At 51.6% G+C, this 17,753-nt stretch overlaps 9 protein-coding genes across 9 annotated transcripts; 4 read left to right on the top strand and 5 right to left on the bottom strand.

Moving 5' to 3' along the window:
- Positions 1-115: 115 nt before the first annotated feature.
- On the top strand, positions 116-1,499 carry DSM5745_03360 (AIM24 family protein; the record flags this gene model as incomplete). The annotated part of the gene is made up of 5 exons (XM_026745376.1): positions 116-173; positions 233-250; positions 311-805; positions 863-1,212; positions 1,284-1,499. 5 exons carry the CDS (start codon positions 116-118, stop codon positions 1,497-1,499), a joined length of 1,137 nt encoding a protein of 378 aa, XP_026606242.1.
- A 639-nt stretch (positions 1,500-2,138) lies between these two features.
- DSM5745_03359 (translation initiation factor eIF2 subunit beta) lies at positions 2,139-3,128 on the bottom strand (the record flags this gene model as incomplete). Its single annotated transcript, XM_026745375.1, has 3 exons — positions 2,139-2,305; positions 2,379-2,999; positions 3,074-3,128. 3 exons carry the CDS (start codon positions 3,126-3,128, stop codon positions 2,139-2,141), a joined length of 843 nt encoding a protein of 280 aa, XP_026606241.1.
- A 909-nt stretch (positions 3,129-4,037) lies between these two features.
- On the top strand, positions 4,038-4,506 carry DSM5745_03358 (uncharacterized protein; the record flags this gene model as incomplete). The annotated part of the gene is made up of 2 exons (XM_026745374.1): positions 4,038-4,332; positions 4,415-4,506. The coding sequence occupies 2 exons, from the start codon at positions 4,038-4,040 to the stop codon at positions 4,504-4,506; spliced, it is 387 nt and encodes a 128-aa protein (XP_026606240.1).
- Positions 4,507-4,920: 414 nt separating this feature from the next.
- Positions 4,921-5,503, bottom strand: DSM5745_03357 (uncharacterized protein; the record flags this gene model as incomplete). Its single annotated transcript, XM_026745373.1, has 2 exons — positions 4,921-5,367; positions 5,432-5,503. 2 exons carry the CDS (start codon positions 5,501-5,503, stop codon positions 4,921-4,923), a joined length of 519 nt encoding a protein of 172 aa, XP_026606239.1.
- A 1,161-nt stretch (positions 5,504-6,664) lies between these two features.
- DSM5745_03356 (uncharacterized protein) lies at positions 6,665-8,662 on the bottom strand (the record flags this gene model as incomplete). Its single annotated transcript, XM_026745372.1, has 4 exons — positions 6,665-7,953; positions 8,013-8,079; positions 8,131-8,489; positions 8,551-8,662. 4 exons carry the CDS (start codon positions 8,660-8,662, stop codon positions 6,665-6,667), a joined length of 1,827 nt encoding a protein of 608 aa, XP_026606238.1.
- Positions 8,663-9,010: 348 nt separating this feature from the next.
- DSM5745_03355 (BRcat and Rcat domain-containing protein) lies at positions 9,011-10,429 on the bottom strand (the record flags this gene model as incomplete). The annotated part of the gene is made up of 2 exons (XM_026745371.1): positions 9,011-9,395; positions 9,450-10,429. 2 exons carry the CDS (start codon positions 10,427-10,429, stop codon positions 9,011-9,013), a joined length of 1,365 nt encoding a protein of 454 aa, XP_026606237.1.
- A 1,373-nt stretch (positions 10,430-11,802) lies between these two features.
- On the top strand, positions 11,803-12,316 carry DSM5745_03354 (RNA recognition motif domain-containing protein; the record flags this gene model as incomplete). Its single annotated transcript, XM_026745370.1, has 4 exons — positions 11,803-11,852; positions 11,914-12,027; positions 12,082-12,218; positions 12,279-12,316. The coding sequence occupies 4 exons, from the start codon at positions 11,803-11,805 to the stop codon at positions 12,314-12,316; spliced, it is 339 nt and encodes a 112-aa protein (XP_026606236.1).
- A 659-nt stretch (positions 12,317-12,975) lies between these two features.
- On the bottom strand, positions 12,976-14,074 carry DSM5745_03353 (gamma-glutamylcyclotransferase; the record flags this gene model as incomplete). The annotated part of the gene is made up of 4 exons (XM_026745369.1): positions 12,976-13,512; positions 13,565-13,649; positions 13,918-13,972; positions 14,035-14,074. The coding sequence occupies 4 exons, from the start codon at positions 14,072-14,074 to the stop codon at positions 12,976-12,978; spliced, it is 717 nt and encodes a 238-aa protein (XP_026606235.1).
- An 854-nt stretch (positions 14,075-14,928) lies between these two features.
- On the top strand, positions 14,929-17,716 carry DSM5745_03352 (Short-chain dehydrogenase family protein; the record flags this gene model as incomplete). Its single annotated transcript, XM_026745368.1, has 6 exons — positions 14,929-15,803; positions 15,850-15,977; positions 16,611-16,662; positions 16,730-16,748; positions 16,817-17,639; positions 17,694-17,716. The coding sequence occupies 6 exons, from the start codon at positions 14,929-14,931 to the stop codon at positions 17,714-17,716; spliced, it is 1,920 nt and encodes a 639-aa protein (XP_026606234.1).
- Positions 17,717-17,753: the final 37 nt, after the last annotated feature.

Here is a 17,753-nt window from a genome sequence, read left to right as displayed (position 1 = left end):
CCTAAAAGTACTCGAGCGCACCTGTGAGCGTCTTACGTCGGTTTGTCGTTCGACCTGTGTCAAATTGCGTCTAGAGTATATGCATTGAGTATCTGCAGAAGCTCACATTTTCATCATGTCGCAACATCCAATCCACTATCCACCCCCTCCGACTCAAGGAGCTCCGTACTCTCGTATGTTTTGCCTTCTCAAAAAGCTAATCACCGTTACGTGACATCTAATTGTCTTACAGAATCTCAGAATGCCCCATGTATGGCAACCGGAAGTCCGAACCATAAATATAGAAATACACGGCTTACCTACTATATAGCTTTCCCACCACCACCTCAACCCTCACCGGGATTTCCTCAACAGTCCTCCGGATTTCCTCAGCCCTCTCCTGGCTTCCCGCCGCCCAATTTCAGCTATCCGCCTCCTCCCACTCAACAACCTCATGCGCAAACAGACTTTCCCCCGCCGCCGTCTGTGAGCCCGCCAGCGAGCGAGAAGACCTATGCCAGCCATAACCAGGCACCATATGCGGCCAACACAGCCCTCCCTCAATCACCACCCCCTCCAGCTAGCGAAAAGACGTACGCATCGCAAAATGCTCCGGCGTATGCTACGGCTCCAAAGCCAACACCACCCCCTGCCTCGCATGCAGCGTCGCAATCAGTCGGCGGTGGATCCTTTGTAGGAGCCACATCCACAGCAGCAGACGATGTGGGAACCTTCAATGGTGGAAGTTATCGGATCAGTCATCGAGATAGCAACACCCTTCTCACACTTCAGCTTGCCGTCGGATGCCCGCTCCAGGTGAAACCAGGTCCGTCCTAACCCTAGTCCACATACCGTTCATATTTAGATACTAACCATCAATCAGGCGTCATGATCGGGATGTCTCCTACAATGACGCTCAAGGGTACATTATCCTTCGGGCTGATCAAATTCATTGCTGGAGGTGAGATGGCAATGTCCACATACACCGGACCAGGTGAACTCCTGATCGCGCCAACCGTTCTCGGCGACATCACTATCATTCGAATTTCACAGGGACAAGAGTGGAAAGTCGGTCGAGATGCTTTCCTCGCTTGCACAACCGGCGTCAAGCACGACCACAAAGCGCAGAGCTTGGCCAAGACCTTTTTCTCCGGCGAGGGTCTCTGGGTTTACAAGTTCCATGGCGCCGGTTTGCTCTGGATACAGAGTTTCGGAGCAATACTCAAGAAGGAAGTAAGTGATATCCTATTTCTAAAAGTTGGATGGAAGGTATGCCCTCTTACTAACTAACCGGTTCTATTCAGCTCGTAGAGGGGGAGACATACTTCGTCAACAATGGCCATCTTGTAGCCTGGAACTGCAAGTACCAGCTCGAGCGCGTCGCCTCGGGTGGTATTATCTCCAACATCAGCGCAGGCGAGGGTCTGGCTTGTAAATTCATCGGCCCTGGTACTGTATACCTTCAGACCAGGAATGTGGCAGCATTCGCCATGCAGATTGGCGGGGCGAAATTACGTTGAGCAAGGAACTCTGCCGACAACATTGATGTCCGGCGTTGCTTTACAACAGATGCCGCTTATGATTTATGCAGCGTGTATATCGAATTGTTCTTTTTCTCTCTTGATACGATCAAAAATATCCTATATCATGTTAGACTAAGGACTTATCTTATGCCAGCGTTCTCCGTATATCACGTTGCAATGTACCGCGTCCAAGATCTACCAGGACCTAAAAGACTGAGCCTACCCCACGAGAGATCGAGCAACAACTTGTACTATAAACCGTCATATCATTCAATACACTTATCAATCATGACATTCTAAGAATATCGTCATCACCGCTTTTGACTCAACCTTTGCAGGCGCGGCACGCCGCACCTGCAGCTACCTTCACATCCCCATGCCTCAGCTCACTATCATCCCATCTCCCTGACATCAATGATACCAAGAAATCAAAAGATAGAATGAATCTTTACATGGAAGAAAAGAGGAAAACATGAGAAAAGGGGGAATAAAGAGAACTGAGAAGATAATTCCATTCGCCAAGAGATAGAAAGGAAATGAGACGAAACGGAAGAAGAAACATGGTCTCCTCCATTTCCAGACGATATCCTAGTCCCTCCGCAACACCGAAACCACAAACTGACCTGAAGGTTACATCTAAGCCTGCCTCTTTCTGCGGCCGACTTGTCCACGGAAACCGGTCTTGATGGCGGCGACGGAACGACGGGATCCGCAAGAGTTGCAAGTGACGAAGTACAGACGGTTCTCACCCTTGTTGAGCTCCGTGTCGGGGCTGCGGCAGGTCTTGCAGGTGACGTATTCGACTGTTCTCATTAGTCTCATATTTCATACGGCATCTCGGAACGGAAGAAGAATGTGAAGGACAGGTGAACATACCAATATACCGCCTAAGAACGTTCTCAATCTGCTTCTGCTGGAAACGACCCTTGATAACCAGACGCCTGCTTCCGTCAACACTTCCACTGGTACCCAATTCCGCGAACAAGAACTGCATGACGTGGTCGTCGGATCGCTTCATGCGCTTGCAGATATCGGCAATGTTGGCGAAAATTGTACGCCTGTTACCCTCACGCAGACATTGCGGGGGAGGGATCTTGTACGACTTGGTTCCGCTGGACAAAAGATCGGGGTGGTGGCTCTGGATAAGGGAGAAGAATCGCGAAACGAGCAGCGAGTAGGGGATGGCCTGGGTGGCGTCGTGGGCCCAGATTCCTGTGCCGGCTTCGAGATCGCCCTCGGGAACCTCGGCGTCTTTGCTCTCCTCAGCCTCCTTCTCTGCGATACCGGCCTCGGCGAGCTTAGCTTCGAAGTCGCCGGCGTCGACCTTCTTGGTCTTCTTCTTCTTCTTCTTCAGCGCTGTGGGGTCGAACTCGCCGTCCGCGGCGGGGGCGGGGGAGGATTCATCGTCGGCGGCGTCGGTGTCCTTGGGCTTCTTGGTCTTCTTCTTCTTGGCGAGACCCTTGAAGAGATCGGTAACCTCGTCGACGGCCTTGTCTGCTGTTGATTGTGTGTTAGATCGGTGGTCGCTGTAGTGTGGGAAATGCGGAGGGGTGGATCGAGGCAATCCGCACCTTGCTCCTCGACAGGCTTCTCGAGCTGTTGTGTGACTTCGCCGTTTGTGTCCATGATGACGGTTCCTTCACTGAATGCGACGGACTTGCGTTGTTTCTGAGCCGTTGGTTCGACCTACAGCCAGCCCGGATAAGTCGTTAGTGGGGTGAGAGATTTTATAATTCAGAATGCCAAGGAGCTCAAAAAGCGGGCATAACAAGACAGGACGAAAAAGGCAGATATGGAATTATTCCTGCGCTGAAGCAGCAACCAGTAAGGCGGAAGTTGGGTACAGCGACCAGGAGGTTATGCACAAGAACTTTAGATTGTGGGCGATCGGTAAAAGATACAGCACAGAAAACAAGGGTGTGTGACGTACAGTCTCCGCCATATTGTGGGAGGTAATTTGGAGAAGAGGCAAAAAAGAAATATGACCACTCCTATATAAACAAAAGAACAAAGTAGAGCCTTACCCGGTAGAGAGAAACAGAAATGAGTTGTCTTTGAAGTCGATATCTCTCGCCTTTGCCGCAGTTGCTTTGAGTTTGATGGCGAGGCTGTTATCGCAGAGTGGTCACGTGGACTTGATGACTCAACTCCTCGTATTGGTATTACGGAGCAGGAACACGTGATATTGCTCGGTGTGATCCTCAGGCAACAAGGCCGCCAATAACCTCATCGTTCCAACTTCCAACCCCCGGCCACGATTCCGTAGTCCGTACATTCATTTGACGCTGCGCTCGTTCAGGCGGTAGGCAGGCCACTGCTTGATAACTCGATAAACCCGAACCCGAACCCCTCTCTTCCACTGAAACCAATACCATCGCCCAACCCGGCCTCGGCCCATATCCGACTCACAACAACAACCCCCGTTAACTCCGCATCAATCTACCTACCAGCTCACGACTACACCTCAACCTCGAGTAACCTTCTCCAAGCCACCGCTCTTCTCCAAAACCAGCCAGTCAGCTCATCCCCGCCAAAATGTCCTCAGATTCCTCCACCACAGACTCGTACATTCTCCCCACCCCGACCTCCTCAACAACAAACACACCCCCGCGCGCCCGAAGCACAAGCTACACAGACTCCGTCTCGTCCATCGCCTCTCTCCCCTCCGAATCAACCTCCGCCTCTGATCTGGAGACGCTCTCCGACGACTCGGACTACTCCGATGCCGAGGCCGAGTGGCAAGAAAGCATTGAGCAGCTGGAGCTACTACTGACGATGGTGATTGTGCCTGTCATCGGGAAGTATCTGGGGAGGAGATGTGCTTATTGGGGTATGTTTGGATTTCTTCCGCTGTATATTGTTTGCTTTGTGGTTGGGGGGCTTTGCTAATCAATCAACTTCGAAATGTTTAGGCTGGACGCGGTTCATGGAGTGGAAGTACCCCATTGAGTTCTACGGAGTGGGAGAGAAAGGGTCTAGTGTGAAGGCGTATGCGGCGCTGTGAGTGGGGATTTGCGAGGTGGGATATACAGCGATATTGAATTGGGTACGGTCAACAAACCAAGAGACCCTTGGGATTCCATCCCCGGCGTTGTACAGTATCTGGAGCGTCTGATTTCAAGTCCTTTCAGATGAGCTATTGCATGCAAACCTTGGAATAGAGAGAGCGGCGTTGTTTGGCTATATGGGAGAGATGTATCTGCCAAAGTGAGATCTATACAACCGTGAGGTCCACGCTAATTATACCCACTTAATACAATAGTCGATACTGAACCGTCCTGTCCGTGCAGGATGGACAGAGCCAGGTATAGCGATGGAAGACATATCAAGTACTTCATAGGTTTCTAGGTATATTGTGCGGAGCGGTCTTCACATGCCCAACTCATGATGTACAGTCACTTGAAAGAGGACCTCGAAGCTATTTGCCGGCTTGCTCTCGAGCTTGAAGAGCATTATCTCTCACGGTCTCCAAATGTCCACGCGCAATATCAGCTCTCTCTCTCTTCCCCTCCATATCTCCATACTGAAGCCCCACTTGCGCCAGGGCGGAACGACTAAAGTAGCTCGGTTCACTGGATCCCGGGGTAAGATACCGCTCCAGCGGACTCTCGAGACACATGAACGGACGTTGGCCATCTTCGAAGATCTTGAAAGGGTCTGTCGTGGTTGTGGCAGCGATGGAGGGAATGCGTACCCCCTGGGTGGAAAGGTCCATGTCACGCTCGATGGTTGTCTCAGTCGTGCTATCTCCGGTGAGCAGACTTTTGCCGGAGAGGGCAGTGCGAGGCTGGGAGCAAAGCAGTTGGAGCTGCTCTTCGGATATGACCTTCTCGGCCCATGAGGTGATTGGTCCGGTAGTGTGTTTCTGCGCGGACAGGTCACAGTTAGGGCTTGTTTATTTTCGGGTTCAACTGCAGGCGGAGACTTACGCTCTGAAGAAGCCGATCGAGGATGGCGAGATTGCGCTTTGTCAACGGATGTCGTGTAGTGGTTGCAGACATGCCTATTCCTGGCCTTGACGGCGGATCGCGTGGAGATTGACTTAAGAACATGGATAGAGGTTGGGGAGGTATTTGACCAGGCGTAATGAAATAAATGAGTGAATGGCACTGCAATAGACCTTCAGCACGGCTCCTTTAAATGTCGTCTCCGAATGGGAGTCTGACCAACACTGGCACCGGCAGCAGAATGACTGAGCTCGCTGTTGTCTTCACCGAGTAAGCAGGTGATGATAGCAAAGTACGCCTGGGGCCTGTCCGTTGCAGCGGCTATTAGACATTCGACCTCGCAATCCCTGCTCTCCGGTTCCGGCTCAGTCGGATGCGTGGATAGTGTGCTAAATGCAAGCAGAGGCATAGGTTTGTTTCAGCTACTGCAGGAAGGAGCGGGCTTCCAAGAGGGTGCAGCACCGTCCCGACAACCTGGTACCCGGGACGAACTCCAGGGTTTGAGAATTGTGATTTCACATGGCCATTGAAAGGAAGAATAGAGCTAAATCTGGACCAGCCATAACATACTGAAACGAAAGCCCTCTACTAACGGTTTGTTTATCCGAGGCTCAGTACTCCGTACACTGGTGTCTTTCCCAACCAGGATATAAAGAGATTCGACCAAGGCGAAAGGAAGCAAACATGTAATGTGAGCCGTCTACTTTTTGAGCCAGTGCGCTGCATTAGCCTACCGTTCGCTTGGGTCCAGGATGCATCGGCTCCAATGAGCATCTCTTTCATATTGCAAAATCCCTCAAAGAGCAAACCGTTTTATGTGCTAGTGCTCGAAGTAACATCAAAGGCAATGCCAGCGTCTTGCAATGCAGATCCCAATATGCTGGGGTGACTCGCGACCAAGTCACTGCCTTCCTTCTAAATTAACTGGGTTTCCATGGGCTCAGGTCTCGTATTCCCGAATCATAGCCTGGCAAGCAGTTATGGAACCCTTGACCGAGTAACTCTTTTGATATGTATCTTTTTGACAATAGGACCGTTAGCAAGGCTCATCCATGCAATATAATAGAGTGAGCGAGGCTTACCTAGAATCTATGAAACCTGCCGATGAAATCTGTATGATATGCTTCTTTATACAATTTGCCAATCATTGTGCCCTCTGCCTTGAATATATGACGCAGAGAGCCATCACATACCAAGAGTCTCTCCAAGTCAATATCAGTACAACTTATTCTGTCGCCAAAAGTTCTTCAGTGGGCCAAGGTCTAGAATATCTCTTTCGGAACCATTGATCCCAGAAGCTCTCCAAGTGAAGTTCTCTTGTATGGGACGAAGAGCTGTCCGATTGGGGCATAGTCCACTGACATAAGGAGATTGTTGCCTGAGATTTCCAGTCCAGGTGGTACTAAATGCTCTATTCTGGTCCTCCTTGTACGTGAGAAGCATATCCGGTTCAACATGGGAGGGGTCCAAAATGGCGTCCTCCAAGCCCCACTCCCAGGCCGTCTGTAACCCTTGATCAGTATTTTGTTGATCGTTGCCTACAGTCTCATTTCTTTTGGGTGAAGATAACATCGGTAGGTCGAGCGAAGCGTCCCGTTCTGGTTGCATAATCGCCTCATATGCGGCATCAAACGCTTGTGACACTAGGAGCGTATCTTCGTCATCAAAGGCACTTATCCCTTCGTTCTGAAAAGGGCGCTGAGGCGGAACTTTGTCATCTGCCATGGTATGGCCCGAATATCGATGAATGGCTAGCGGTGACCCCGGAGAATACTGGGTGTACATTCTTGGATTCGAGAAAGGATACAGAATGGCGGCTTGAGAACTAGTACTGCTGTCAGTCGGGCTGATTTTCAGTTGTTGGCTATGACCCCGGGCGACTTTTTGTCGCGACCATTGTGTACTGGTAGTTTCATTTCCTGGGGGGGAAGTATGTTTGCGTTTTCGTGAGAGTCGTTGGGGTTGAGTCTGTGTCGTGGTACAGCCGTCATCTTCTTGTCCCCACGCAGATATCCTTCGTTGCATAAGTGCTTTGAGCTCCTCCAGTGTCCAATACTTCTTGGCTGGGCTTATGCTCATGCTGTCGTCTGGCGAGTACAAGTCGAAGTCCAGAAGCTGCAGGGAAACGTCGCGCGCAGCAGCACGTGTCTCTTGTTCCGCTTGTGAGCATACTATGTGTCTCGCAGTGGTGTTTCGCTCTTTGCCGCGGGAGCAATGCTGACTAAATGGTACAATGACTGTATCTGCTTTCGAAGCGGGATCGTCATTGTGATATACCTCGTTATCGTTCTGACCCAAGTCCAACTGGTGCTGAGATCTCTCTTTGGCACCGGGCCTCGACGTTTCGGAATCTCTTCGGTTATGGCTTTGGAAGGGCTGCCCTGTCTCATTCCCGAAGTCAAAATAGTCCAAGAGGTTGTCTTTCTGTCGACGAAGCTGGCTTGTTTGTTCGTGGGTAGGCATTTTGCTCAAGAATTCAGTTTCAGAGAAGCCTTGGTCGAGCACTACACGGCACAAACAATTGGCACGGACGCTTCTGCAGCATCAGGTTTGATCTTCTTACCTCGAGTTTTGACTGGCGATGATCGTCTTCCTTTATTGAAGATGCCCAAATTCGTGGCAGAATGGAGCTAGAGACATCGTTAGCTTGGTCCTCCCTCTCATTCTAGACACGGCGGTACCGTCAATCGGTTTGGCGGCACATTCGAAGCACGGAAGTCTTCGTTTATGGTATGTTTCCTCTTCTGCCTTGATGACTTCTTTTTCGGTGCAGCTGCGCCCCGATCACTTTTCACTCGCGAGCCCTTGCTCTTGTATTCGTACCGGTCCTCCTTAGTCTTCGCCCTGGGGAGACGTTCATATCCGTTTCTCTCAATTCTCGTAATCCCGGAACCAGTTCCTCTTGTTGCAGGTCGGGTAGGTATAATTGGTTGCTCAAAGTCTTCAAGTCCAAGGCGGGTTTGTTGCAAGTCCTGCGCTCGTGGCGGCCGTTTTTGAGAAGTGAGGGCCTTGTCCAAGGTCTGCTTTTCTATAGGGACACCTGACGAGTGTGAGATAGATACCCACAATATCGACGGCGTAGCTCAAGTCAAATTGCATACCTTCAAAGATGAATCTTGCGGAAGGCTGGTTATCCCCTGGCGGGACTACTGGCTCCGCCTCATCCAGTTGCGACAACCAGCTCAAGAAACGTTTCTGGTCTGCGATACCCATCCAGTCGAATATCCCCAAGGCAAATAGCAAGCGAGCCGGCTTAGGACTCAAGTCCTGGCCTCATGCTGAGCTGAAATGGGGTAGTGTTGTTGTTTGGATGTGCGGCAGCATGATCTAAGTCGGGAAGTGGGAAGGAGGTATGGGCTCATAGCAAGCAACGTCACACCTGAAATCCTTATAGTTGGTTAGACGACTGATAACTTGATGGAAAGAGCCTTTGTCATTGGATATCTCCTACAGATTCCTTGTGATACTCGTACACATAAATCCTATTGCCTTAGTAGTCCTTCATCAGCCATCCCCAGTCGCTAATCGCAACTGCTCATGCATTGTAGCATTCCAGCACCATTAGAGCCGATTATTCTTGCAGCGTGCGCACGCCCTGAGATCGCAGTCCTGGCATTCTAGTATGAATTCCGGAAGCTCATCACCACATAAATCACACTCAAGGTATTCATCATCCTCAGCTTCGATACGATACCAACGTCCCGTGTGATAGCAATAATCCATGTCTCGGATCCTTTCCGCCACACGTTCCACGTCTTGCTGCGCAGGAGCGTGCCGTGGCACGGGCTGCTGTTGCTGGGCCTGTTGTGGTTCAGCCGGACGCTGAGCATTACGAGCAGCAACCACCTGAGCCCTATCGTATAATCGGTTCTCGTCCCAATTTGCGCAACGGCATTGCTTCCACTTCACCAGGCAGACATAACAGAATTCGTATCGGCAGCGACACCTGGTCGTGGATGAATGTTAGTGTATAGCATACGAGTGCTTCCCGGTTTCATACGTGATATGATTGCAACCAGTGGCTAATTCTATGAGATGGTGACACTGCGGGCATCGCTGCCATCCGTGCTGCTTCGCAAGCCTCAGTACTTCATCATGCTCGTCAATGCATGGGCCTTCATGGGCAGCTCGCTTGCACAAGGTGCATGTCTCCGTTTGGCAGGTTTGGCAGGTGCCGATATATCCCTTCACATATGGGGGTTGAATGTACTTCGAACATTCCGTGTTGGAGCAGTAGGTTCTGAATGGGTCCTTGTTCTCAATTTCCTTCTCCTCAAGTCTTCTGAAGAGCTCGGCACCCAGGTGTTTCCTCAGAGCGTACGGTGGTATCGGCAGACGACAGCATCGCGGAGGGAATAGCGACTGGTCTGCGAGGGCGTCATTGACCAAGCGAGCCATGCAGTCTTTGCAGTACAAGTGAGAGCACTGTCCCTGAACCATGTCCCAAGCAGGGTTTTCGTGAAGACAAGCCACGCATTCTGATTGCACCTCAGTAACGGCACGGTTCGCAGCGGTTTTGGAGCTTTCCGCCATGCATCGTCTCTTGTTAGGGCGGCTTTCTAGCAGTGTCTCGTCTTGTTCGTCGAGCTGGGAAGCGACTGCTTCGGAGAACGCAGCATCAACGAGCTTCAGGGGTTGTTCGTGGACCGAGGACTCTCCATCTACCGGTGGCTGCTCACCAACAAGTTCAAATGCCAGTCGTCGATCTGTAAATGCTCTATTTTCTTCCTGAGCTGCCAGAGTGAGAGCAATCCCGTCTTCAAATACAGCTTTTGCAAAACTTAGTGCCATCTTATGATCTTGAATCACCATGGAAGACTGGTTGAGCTGGTCAGACCAGTCTTTGATCGCGAGTTCACCGTCTGTAAACACGCCTGCCCTCTGCTTGCCTTTGTGTCGGTTGGACTCCTCCAGGGCATCCTGTTCCAGGAGCTCGAGGATCAAATTTCTGCTCGCATCGTCCATGTTCCAGTAAAACATGGTGGTCGAGGAGTGACGGGCAATGGATACAGAATTGATGATTCAAAGGAGCATGGTTGATGAGGAGAGAAGATGGACGATGAATGATTTGAAAGTGAGGGAAGGGCAGTCCCAGTTGGAGTACTGTACCTCAACAGCCGGTTCAAAACACCAAGCGAGCAAATTGTCTGAGTTTGTACGGGCTTAATTTCTGTTGGATGCATACTTCCATGTTGGATTCAATTCTACCTTCCAAGGATTATATATCCGACACCAAGAACAGGGCTGGAATATATAGCATCAGGATCAAAACCCAGAGTAACCCAGAGTAGCGCTGCACATCACCGTCCTCGGGTCTGGTCTAGTCCCAAGCCCGCCGACAGGGTCTAGACATCAAATGATGCGTCCATTCGGCATAAAGTTTGCAGCTCGATCGCGGGTCAAACTGACTGGTTCTGCAAGTACAGGCTTAGTCGTTACTAGTCGACGCCACTTCTGACCAACCGAGGGAAAGCGAACTCCGAAGGGGAAAGAGGGAGCTGCCAACCCCGCTATCTCGACCGTGGCCTTACGGAGTGCTACGGATTCCTCACGTCGTCCGCGTCCGATTCGCTGGGATGGCTGTGGCGAGCTGGCAAAGAGACCACAAAGAGCACAAAGAGCACCTGGGCGGGATGCGTGCCGATCATTGGTGGTCTGTGTACGACTCAAGGTGCCATTTGGTTATCTCTGCATCCCATCACTCTGCATTCACTCTGCTGTGCCGCCAATCCTCCCCCGCTTCGCTAGGTGGCCGGTGCTTTTGTCTTGTGCTTCCTGGTCTCTGCCTTTTCGCCTCAATCCTCGAGGGTTCGATTGCTGTGCAGAGCTGCAGATTGACATTGCAGTGCAGACAGGTAACCTGATCTCCCTTGTTCAATCCACAAACAGGGGTGGCTGTAATTATTGGGGTAATTTATTTTTTTTTTCTCAAAAAGAGGAATAATAATCAGCCTCCAGCGAGTGAAGCGGGCGACATTCACTCCGTCCCTCCCAGTCCTGCTAGTGCCACCCCTCTTGAATCGACTAAATTCTTCTCCCCTCCGGAGTCTCGTCTTCCTTCTTCCATCCTCTTCTCACGGCCTGATCTGCTGCTTTCGCTCTCCGTTGTCGTAAACTTTGTTGCTTTCCAGACCTTCTGCGATTGCAACTGTCGAACTCTTGATCGACTCCCAGCCTATAACAGCCTAATCCACTCAGCGGGACCTTAAGATGGCCAAGCTATTCATTGGGTCTGTCTATCCGTCTCTTATGGTCACCAACATTCTCGCAATGACTCTCTTCCTTTTTCATCGGATCGATAGCCCCGCGCTGACAAAACCACCCAACTAGCGGCCTCGCATGGCACACGACTGATGAAGTTCTTCGTGAGGGGTTCTCCCGTTATGGCACCATCGAGGAAGCTGTACGTGTTTCATCAATCATGCACCCCGCTCCCCTTCTTGCTCGAGAACCAGTATTCACAGGCAGAAGGTCGTTGTCAAGGACCGCGACACCAACCGCAGCCGTGGCTTCGGCTTCGTGCGTTTCACCAGCGAGCCCGAAGCAGATGCTGCCATGGGCGCCATGAACAACCAAGAGTACGTGCTTGCTTATTCTGTTTGTGAACTCAAACTTCATACTAACTCACCCAGATTTGACGGTCGTATTATCCGCGTGGACAAAGCTTCTGAACGGCCTAATCCCCGCAACGGCGGCGGCGGTTTCCAAGGTCGCGGAGGTTACAACAGCCCTGCCGATGGACAAGCTTACCGCGGTGGTGGTTCCGGTGGTACGTTACCCTATCTGTCCATGGCATATTCGCCCTTCCCACGTGCTCCGATTAATATAGAGTTATCTCCAGGCTGGCGCAACCAATCCGGCCCTTGATATATTTGAGCCCGGACATTCTGTGCCTGAAGAATCAGTTTCCCCTTATACAGGCTGCCGACAAATGACACGATCGATGACGCCCAGTTTTGATGGTTGATGACGCTTGGAAAGATAATGAATGCTGATCCTCATGATCCTTTGGTCGATATGAATGCTTGCCTTGCTTTATTTTGAATTTGGTGTGCTTCAGCTAGTGGTTGACATCTAATCTGGCATCCCATACGGAGATCTATGCACGAGTAAAGAGAGTAGAGGCTCACCACAGGTTTCCTGTTTGGCCTGAGAACCACGCACCGTCCTTTCGACTTCATCCCGGTTCCGATCATTACACCGATGAACCTAGTCCGGATACTCATCTTCCGACACTCGCACGGTGTGTACCATTCGGAAATTTCGGTACTTTTACAGTCACACAACCACGTCAACACCACAAGTATCACTGCCATGGGCACTCAGTTCTTCAATCGACGTGTTCAACCGACCGGCTCTGAGCCTCAGACGACCCTTCATATGCGGCAACCTTCACTTATACTATCATCCTAGCTCAACCCTGGAATCGAATCCAAGAAGTTCGACACGATTAGAACACCCAGAAAGACGGTCCTCGGTTCAATCTAGCGTTTATCATGTCTAAAAATCTGGTCTATCTTAACCATCTACTCCGCTAAGCCCCTCTCTCCTTCCTTTACACTCGCCTCAGCGACCGCAAGCGCAGCTTTAACATCCCTTTCGGCCTTGGCCTCCTCCTTCCCAGCCTCGCCCAATCCCTCGATGCTCCTGACCCTCCTCACCAAGTCCGTCACATGCTCGTCCGCGCTCCCCAGTCCAATGCCCTCGAGCGCCTTTTCCAGCAAATACAGATACTCCGTGTTCTTCCCGCTCTGTCCGACGCCCCGAGAAATGACATCCGCGACGTCCTGCGGCTCGCGCCGGGCCGGGTCGCGCAGGAATTGCGGGTTGCTTGGTTGGCCGATGTAAACCATACATGTTATTGGTGTTGTTGACGGTGGCTGGTCCGTGCTTGTGGCGGTGCCGGCGGCACTGGTCGTTACAGGGTGAAACGGCGTGTAATGCACGCTGTAGCCGTCTATCTCTCGCACGTCGAGGTAGTCGTGCACTTCCTCCGCATGGGAAGCCGGGATGTGGTATGCGGCGCCCCAGACGCGGGTCGTTGCGCTCTCCAGGTGGGACAACTGCTCCGGGTGTTAGTTGGGTTTAAAAGAGAGCATCAGGGCTAAAACCCACTGGGTCACCCAGGGTCTCCCAGAAGTTGCGTTCGATCACCGTCACCACGCGGCCGGGCCTCTCAGGGGTTCCTCTGTGGTCGGTGCTGGTAGTTGCAAGTCCAATTTAGTTCGAGTCCCTTCGCTGTGTGAGGGTTACAACAGAGGCTCGCTTGCTTACCTGGCCTAGATGTAGATGTTGTTTGTTAACTCTGTACAAGAGGTGTGGGGAAAGAATCAACAAACCTGCCAGAACCGGCGCACGTATCCTTCGATATACCCCGGTACTCGTTGGTCTACGGTTGTTCTCGTTAGCCAACACATGCCTAGGGCCACACTATACCTTTAGCCGGTAGCTAGGAGCCTAGGACATACCATAATGGGGCGGTGGCTTCCAGATCAAACTCCTTGAGACTGGTTAGCTCTGTGCCTATTCAACCTCGGTTAAATCTAATAATGTTGAAGTGGGCTCACCCATAACCAAACACCCACAGATCTCCCTTTGGGAAATACTGCCGCCACGTTCGGCCATCTGTCGGCGCTTGACTTTCTTGGCTTTGGACTGCCATACTCGTTCCGTTCAATTTAGGCTATAACAGACCCCCGAAGCCTTCCGTCGGTGGAATAATGGGATTTTCGAAAAATGAGTCAGAATTGAACTTTGGGGAAGTATAAGCTGCTCTGTAGATTGGGGATTATGCCAAAATTCAGGGTATCGATTGCGCCGTTCATTCCTTCTCGAGGTTAGCTTATTTTGCGCGAACAAAAGTAGGCGGAAGGCAAGTATAGACCCGCGAACTTACAATGTAAACCGAATGGGGCATACAGTTCGCCATCAAGTCCACTGGCTGGTGATGAAAGGAGGTACACAAATCACATCAGTGTTTGACACGTTTGCAATCCGCTCTGATGCCTGAGGCAAAATTTAAGCTTAACTCCGCATCTTCATGTCCGAGTCTGTCTATCAAGGTCGATATACGGCTTGACTCTGCGGTATCTTGAGGTTGCTGCCGTTGACCTTAAGTCAGACGAGGTGAGAAGCCACGTTCGCCCTCAGTCGATCCTGCTCTGCATGTCATCGAGCGCCAGTCGAACCATTGGAGTACTCAACCGAGGTGTCGTATCCGTATCCCTGAGCTTTTCTGGGCCGCGTCCCAGACACATAGCTCCGAGCGGGCACCCGCTGGAATGCGAAGCGGGTCTAGCAATCGGCTAATCACAAGTGTCAGGCGTTCCATCTCCATCTTAATTATTCTCCACGGCATGCCGGCGAAGTTCATGAACCCATTCCCGAGGAGATTCGAGTAGCGACTAGCAAAGGATCCTTGCAGCCCTAATTACTCGTCCAGGTTCTCGCTATATTGCTTTCCCTGAATTGCACACGCAATGGCAGGCTTAATACGGCTCATCAGGACACAATTCAACCCCCCAACAGACCCAAGGGTCTCATTCGCTGGAAAGACAGTCGTCTTGACTGGTGCAACAGCTGGGCTTGGATTCGAAGCCGCGATCAAGCTGCTGAACCTAGGGGTTGAATCATTGATCATCGGTAGCCGAAGCCTACAGCGTGGTGAAGCAACTAAGAGAGAGCTAGAGAAACGCACAGACAGACGTGGCGTCGTACAGGTATGGGAACTGGAAATGAACAGTTTCCAGAGCGTGAAGGACTTTGCCGCCCGTGCTGAGGGGCTGAAACAGCTGGATGTTGCGCTTTTGAACGCGGGCCTTTGGAATCGGGAGTTCACTGCGTCAAAAGAGGGGTGGGAAGAGACATTACAAGTCAACACGCTGTCCACTTCTCTACTGGCGCTCCTGCTGCTGCCGAAACTGCGAAGCTGCTCGACAGACTCGAGTCCAACTCATTTGACCGTCGTCTCGAGTCAGCAGTTTGTCCGTGTTCAAGCGAAAAGCCTCCGGACGGATGGGCCGTTGCTGGAGCATCTCAATGATGCGCGTCGGTTCAGCGGGCCAAAACAGTACGGTATATCAAAGCTTCTTCTGGAGTATGTCCTCAAGGAGGTAGCCGAGCGTCTGCGCAATGAGAATGGAAGAATCCCGGTAATCGTCAACACTGTCAGTCCGGGGCTTTGCGTCTCGTCACTTGGGCGACAATATACCAAGTTCTACCACCGAGTGGTTGTCTGGGTAATGTATAAGCTTTTTGCTCGCACGACAGAGCAAGGCAGCCGATCATTGGTTAGTGGAACATACCAGGGCTTAGAATCGCAGGGGAAATGTTGGCGAAGTGATGGATATCTGGAGTAAGTTTGTTGTCCTTATTCTAGAAGAAAAACTAACCTGGCGCAGTGAATCAACTGCTCTGACATCTGGGGCAGAAGGAAAGCAGTTCCAGGCGAAAGCATGGAAGGAGATCGTGGCTGTTCTCAAGCAGCAATCGGAATTAGACGGTTTGCTTGCGCTTGACGCGGACGTTGGTACTTACTAGTCCCAACATATGTATATGACACTTGCTATCGAACCGTGGACCCCGAGCGAGTAAGCTTAGCTAGGCTGACGAGTGGTACTCGGCGTCATATGTCGATAAGCGCTACTGCGACTCATAGCTTATGTTAGGTGTTATATTTATATTGCGCCCGTATACTTCAGAGATATGGAGAAACCTCGGAATATGGATCGGCATCGCGCGAAGTTAGGCAGAGAGGCTTGCATGCCAAATGAGCTTTCTGGAGTCAGTCTTTGAGCAGACAACGAATTGGTATGCATTCCACTGCATTCCATGACAATGCGAACGGTTACAAGGCTGAGATCTAACCGTATCCCTCGTATCCATCGAAAAAGCGGCCGTCAAGACTCTGGGCACAGTCTCTTGGCAGCTGGTTAATCCCCGGGCTTCGACCCACGTCTCCGCCCGGTCATGACAACAGCCTCGCTCAGAAAGAAGAATGGCCTTACTCCTTATTTCCCTCAGGGCCAAATTTTGTTTGCTCTTTCGCCTCTCTCCTTAAGACTATGTTTTCCCTTCCCGATTGAAACGGCATCTGCTTCGTTCCTTTCCCCCAGACCTTTAACTTGACCCCTCCAACTAAATTGCGCCCGCACTACGTCAGCCACCGTGGTCATGGCGTACAACAAGGCTTACAATCCAGATGCGCTTCCGGCGTGAGTACAAATTTGGAATCTAAAAGGCTTGAACAGACATTATACTGATATGAGTGGTTCGCATTAGACATGCGGAGCCTGAACAGGTACGCCGGCCACATTTGCGATGGCAGTTGGGCCTATCTACGCGCCGCCGCTGACGATTAATAAATAGGTAGCGCAGATGATCGGTGCGATGCAGTCGAAGCCTGGAAACCGACCTCAGCATAGACCGCAAGTTACTTCGCCGGGTGGTCCATACTCTGGCCCTCCAAACCCCCATCATCGACACCCTGTGCCGCCGCGGGCAGCCCTAGATCGACCTCTACCCAATGTCCCTCAGAACCAACAGCGCCCGAACGCCCTCCTCCACCCCTCACCTCCACCTCAGAACTATGGCCATGGACCGCCTCCGTCCCAACCAGTGCGCAACCGCCCTCCGCCTGCGTCACGTCCCCCGCCCACCCCGCAGCCGTTAGGTCTTCCCAACGACGACCAGTTATTCAATCTGTTTCGCGCCGCCAACTCTTCGCATTCCGGGGCGCTCACTGAGCAGGAGCTGGGCTCTGCCCTGGTGAACGGCGACTTTTCCGCATTCCACCCCAAGACGGTGAAGACGATGATCAACATGTTCGACCGGAATAGGAGCGGATCAATCTCGTACGATGAGTTCGTGTCTTTGTGGCGGTATCTGGCGGCTTGGAGGGATCTGTTCGACCGGTTTGACGAAGATCGCAGTGGGCGCATCAGTCTCCGGGAGTTTGAGAACGCGCTGGTCACATTCGGATACCGCCTTAGCCAGCCGTTTGTGACGGTGCTCTTTACCACATTTGAGAACAAGGGGCGGCGGGTTGGCAGCGGGCCTCAGGCGTCGGGTATGAGTTTCGATTTGTTTGTCCAGGCTTGCATTAGCCTTCGGCGCATGACGGATGTGTTTAAACAGTATGATGATGATCGTGATGGGTATATCACGGTCAGCTTTGAGGAGTTTCTGACGGGTAAGTCTGTCATTCTAGTCGTCGGGGTATTGGTTCTGACATCTGTCCCTGCAGAGATACTTCAGTTACAGGATTAAGAATGGCTGTGCAGCTCGAAAGACTAGGTGGTCTTGG

This window comes from Aspergillus mulundensis (assembly GCF_003369625.1).
Source record: "Aspergillus mulundensis strain DSM 5745 chromosome Unknown scaffold_2, whole genome shotgun sequence".
In the NCBI taxonomy this organism is placed as follows: domain Eukaryota; kingdom Fungi; phylum Ascomycota; class Eurotiomycetes; order Eurotiales; family Aspergillaceae; genus Aspergillus; species Aspergillus mulundensis.
This window is presented reverse-complemented; position numbering and strand designations above follow the sequence as displayed.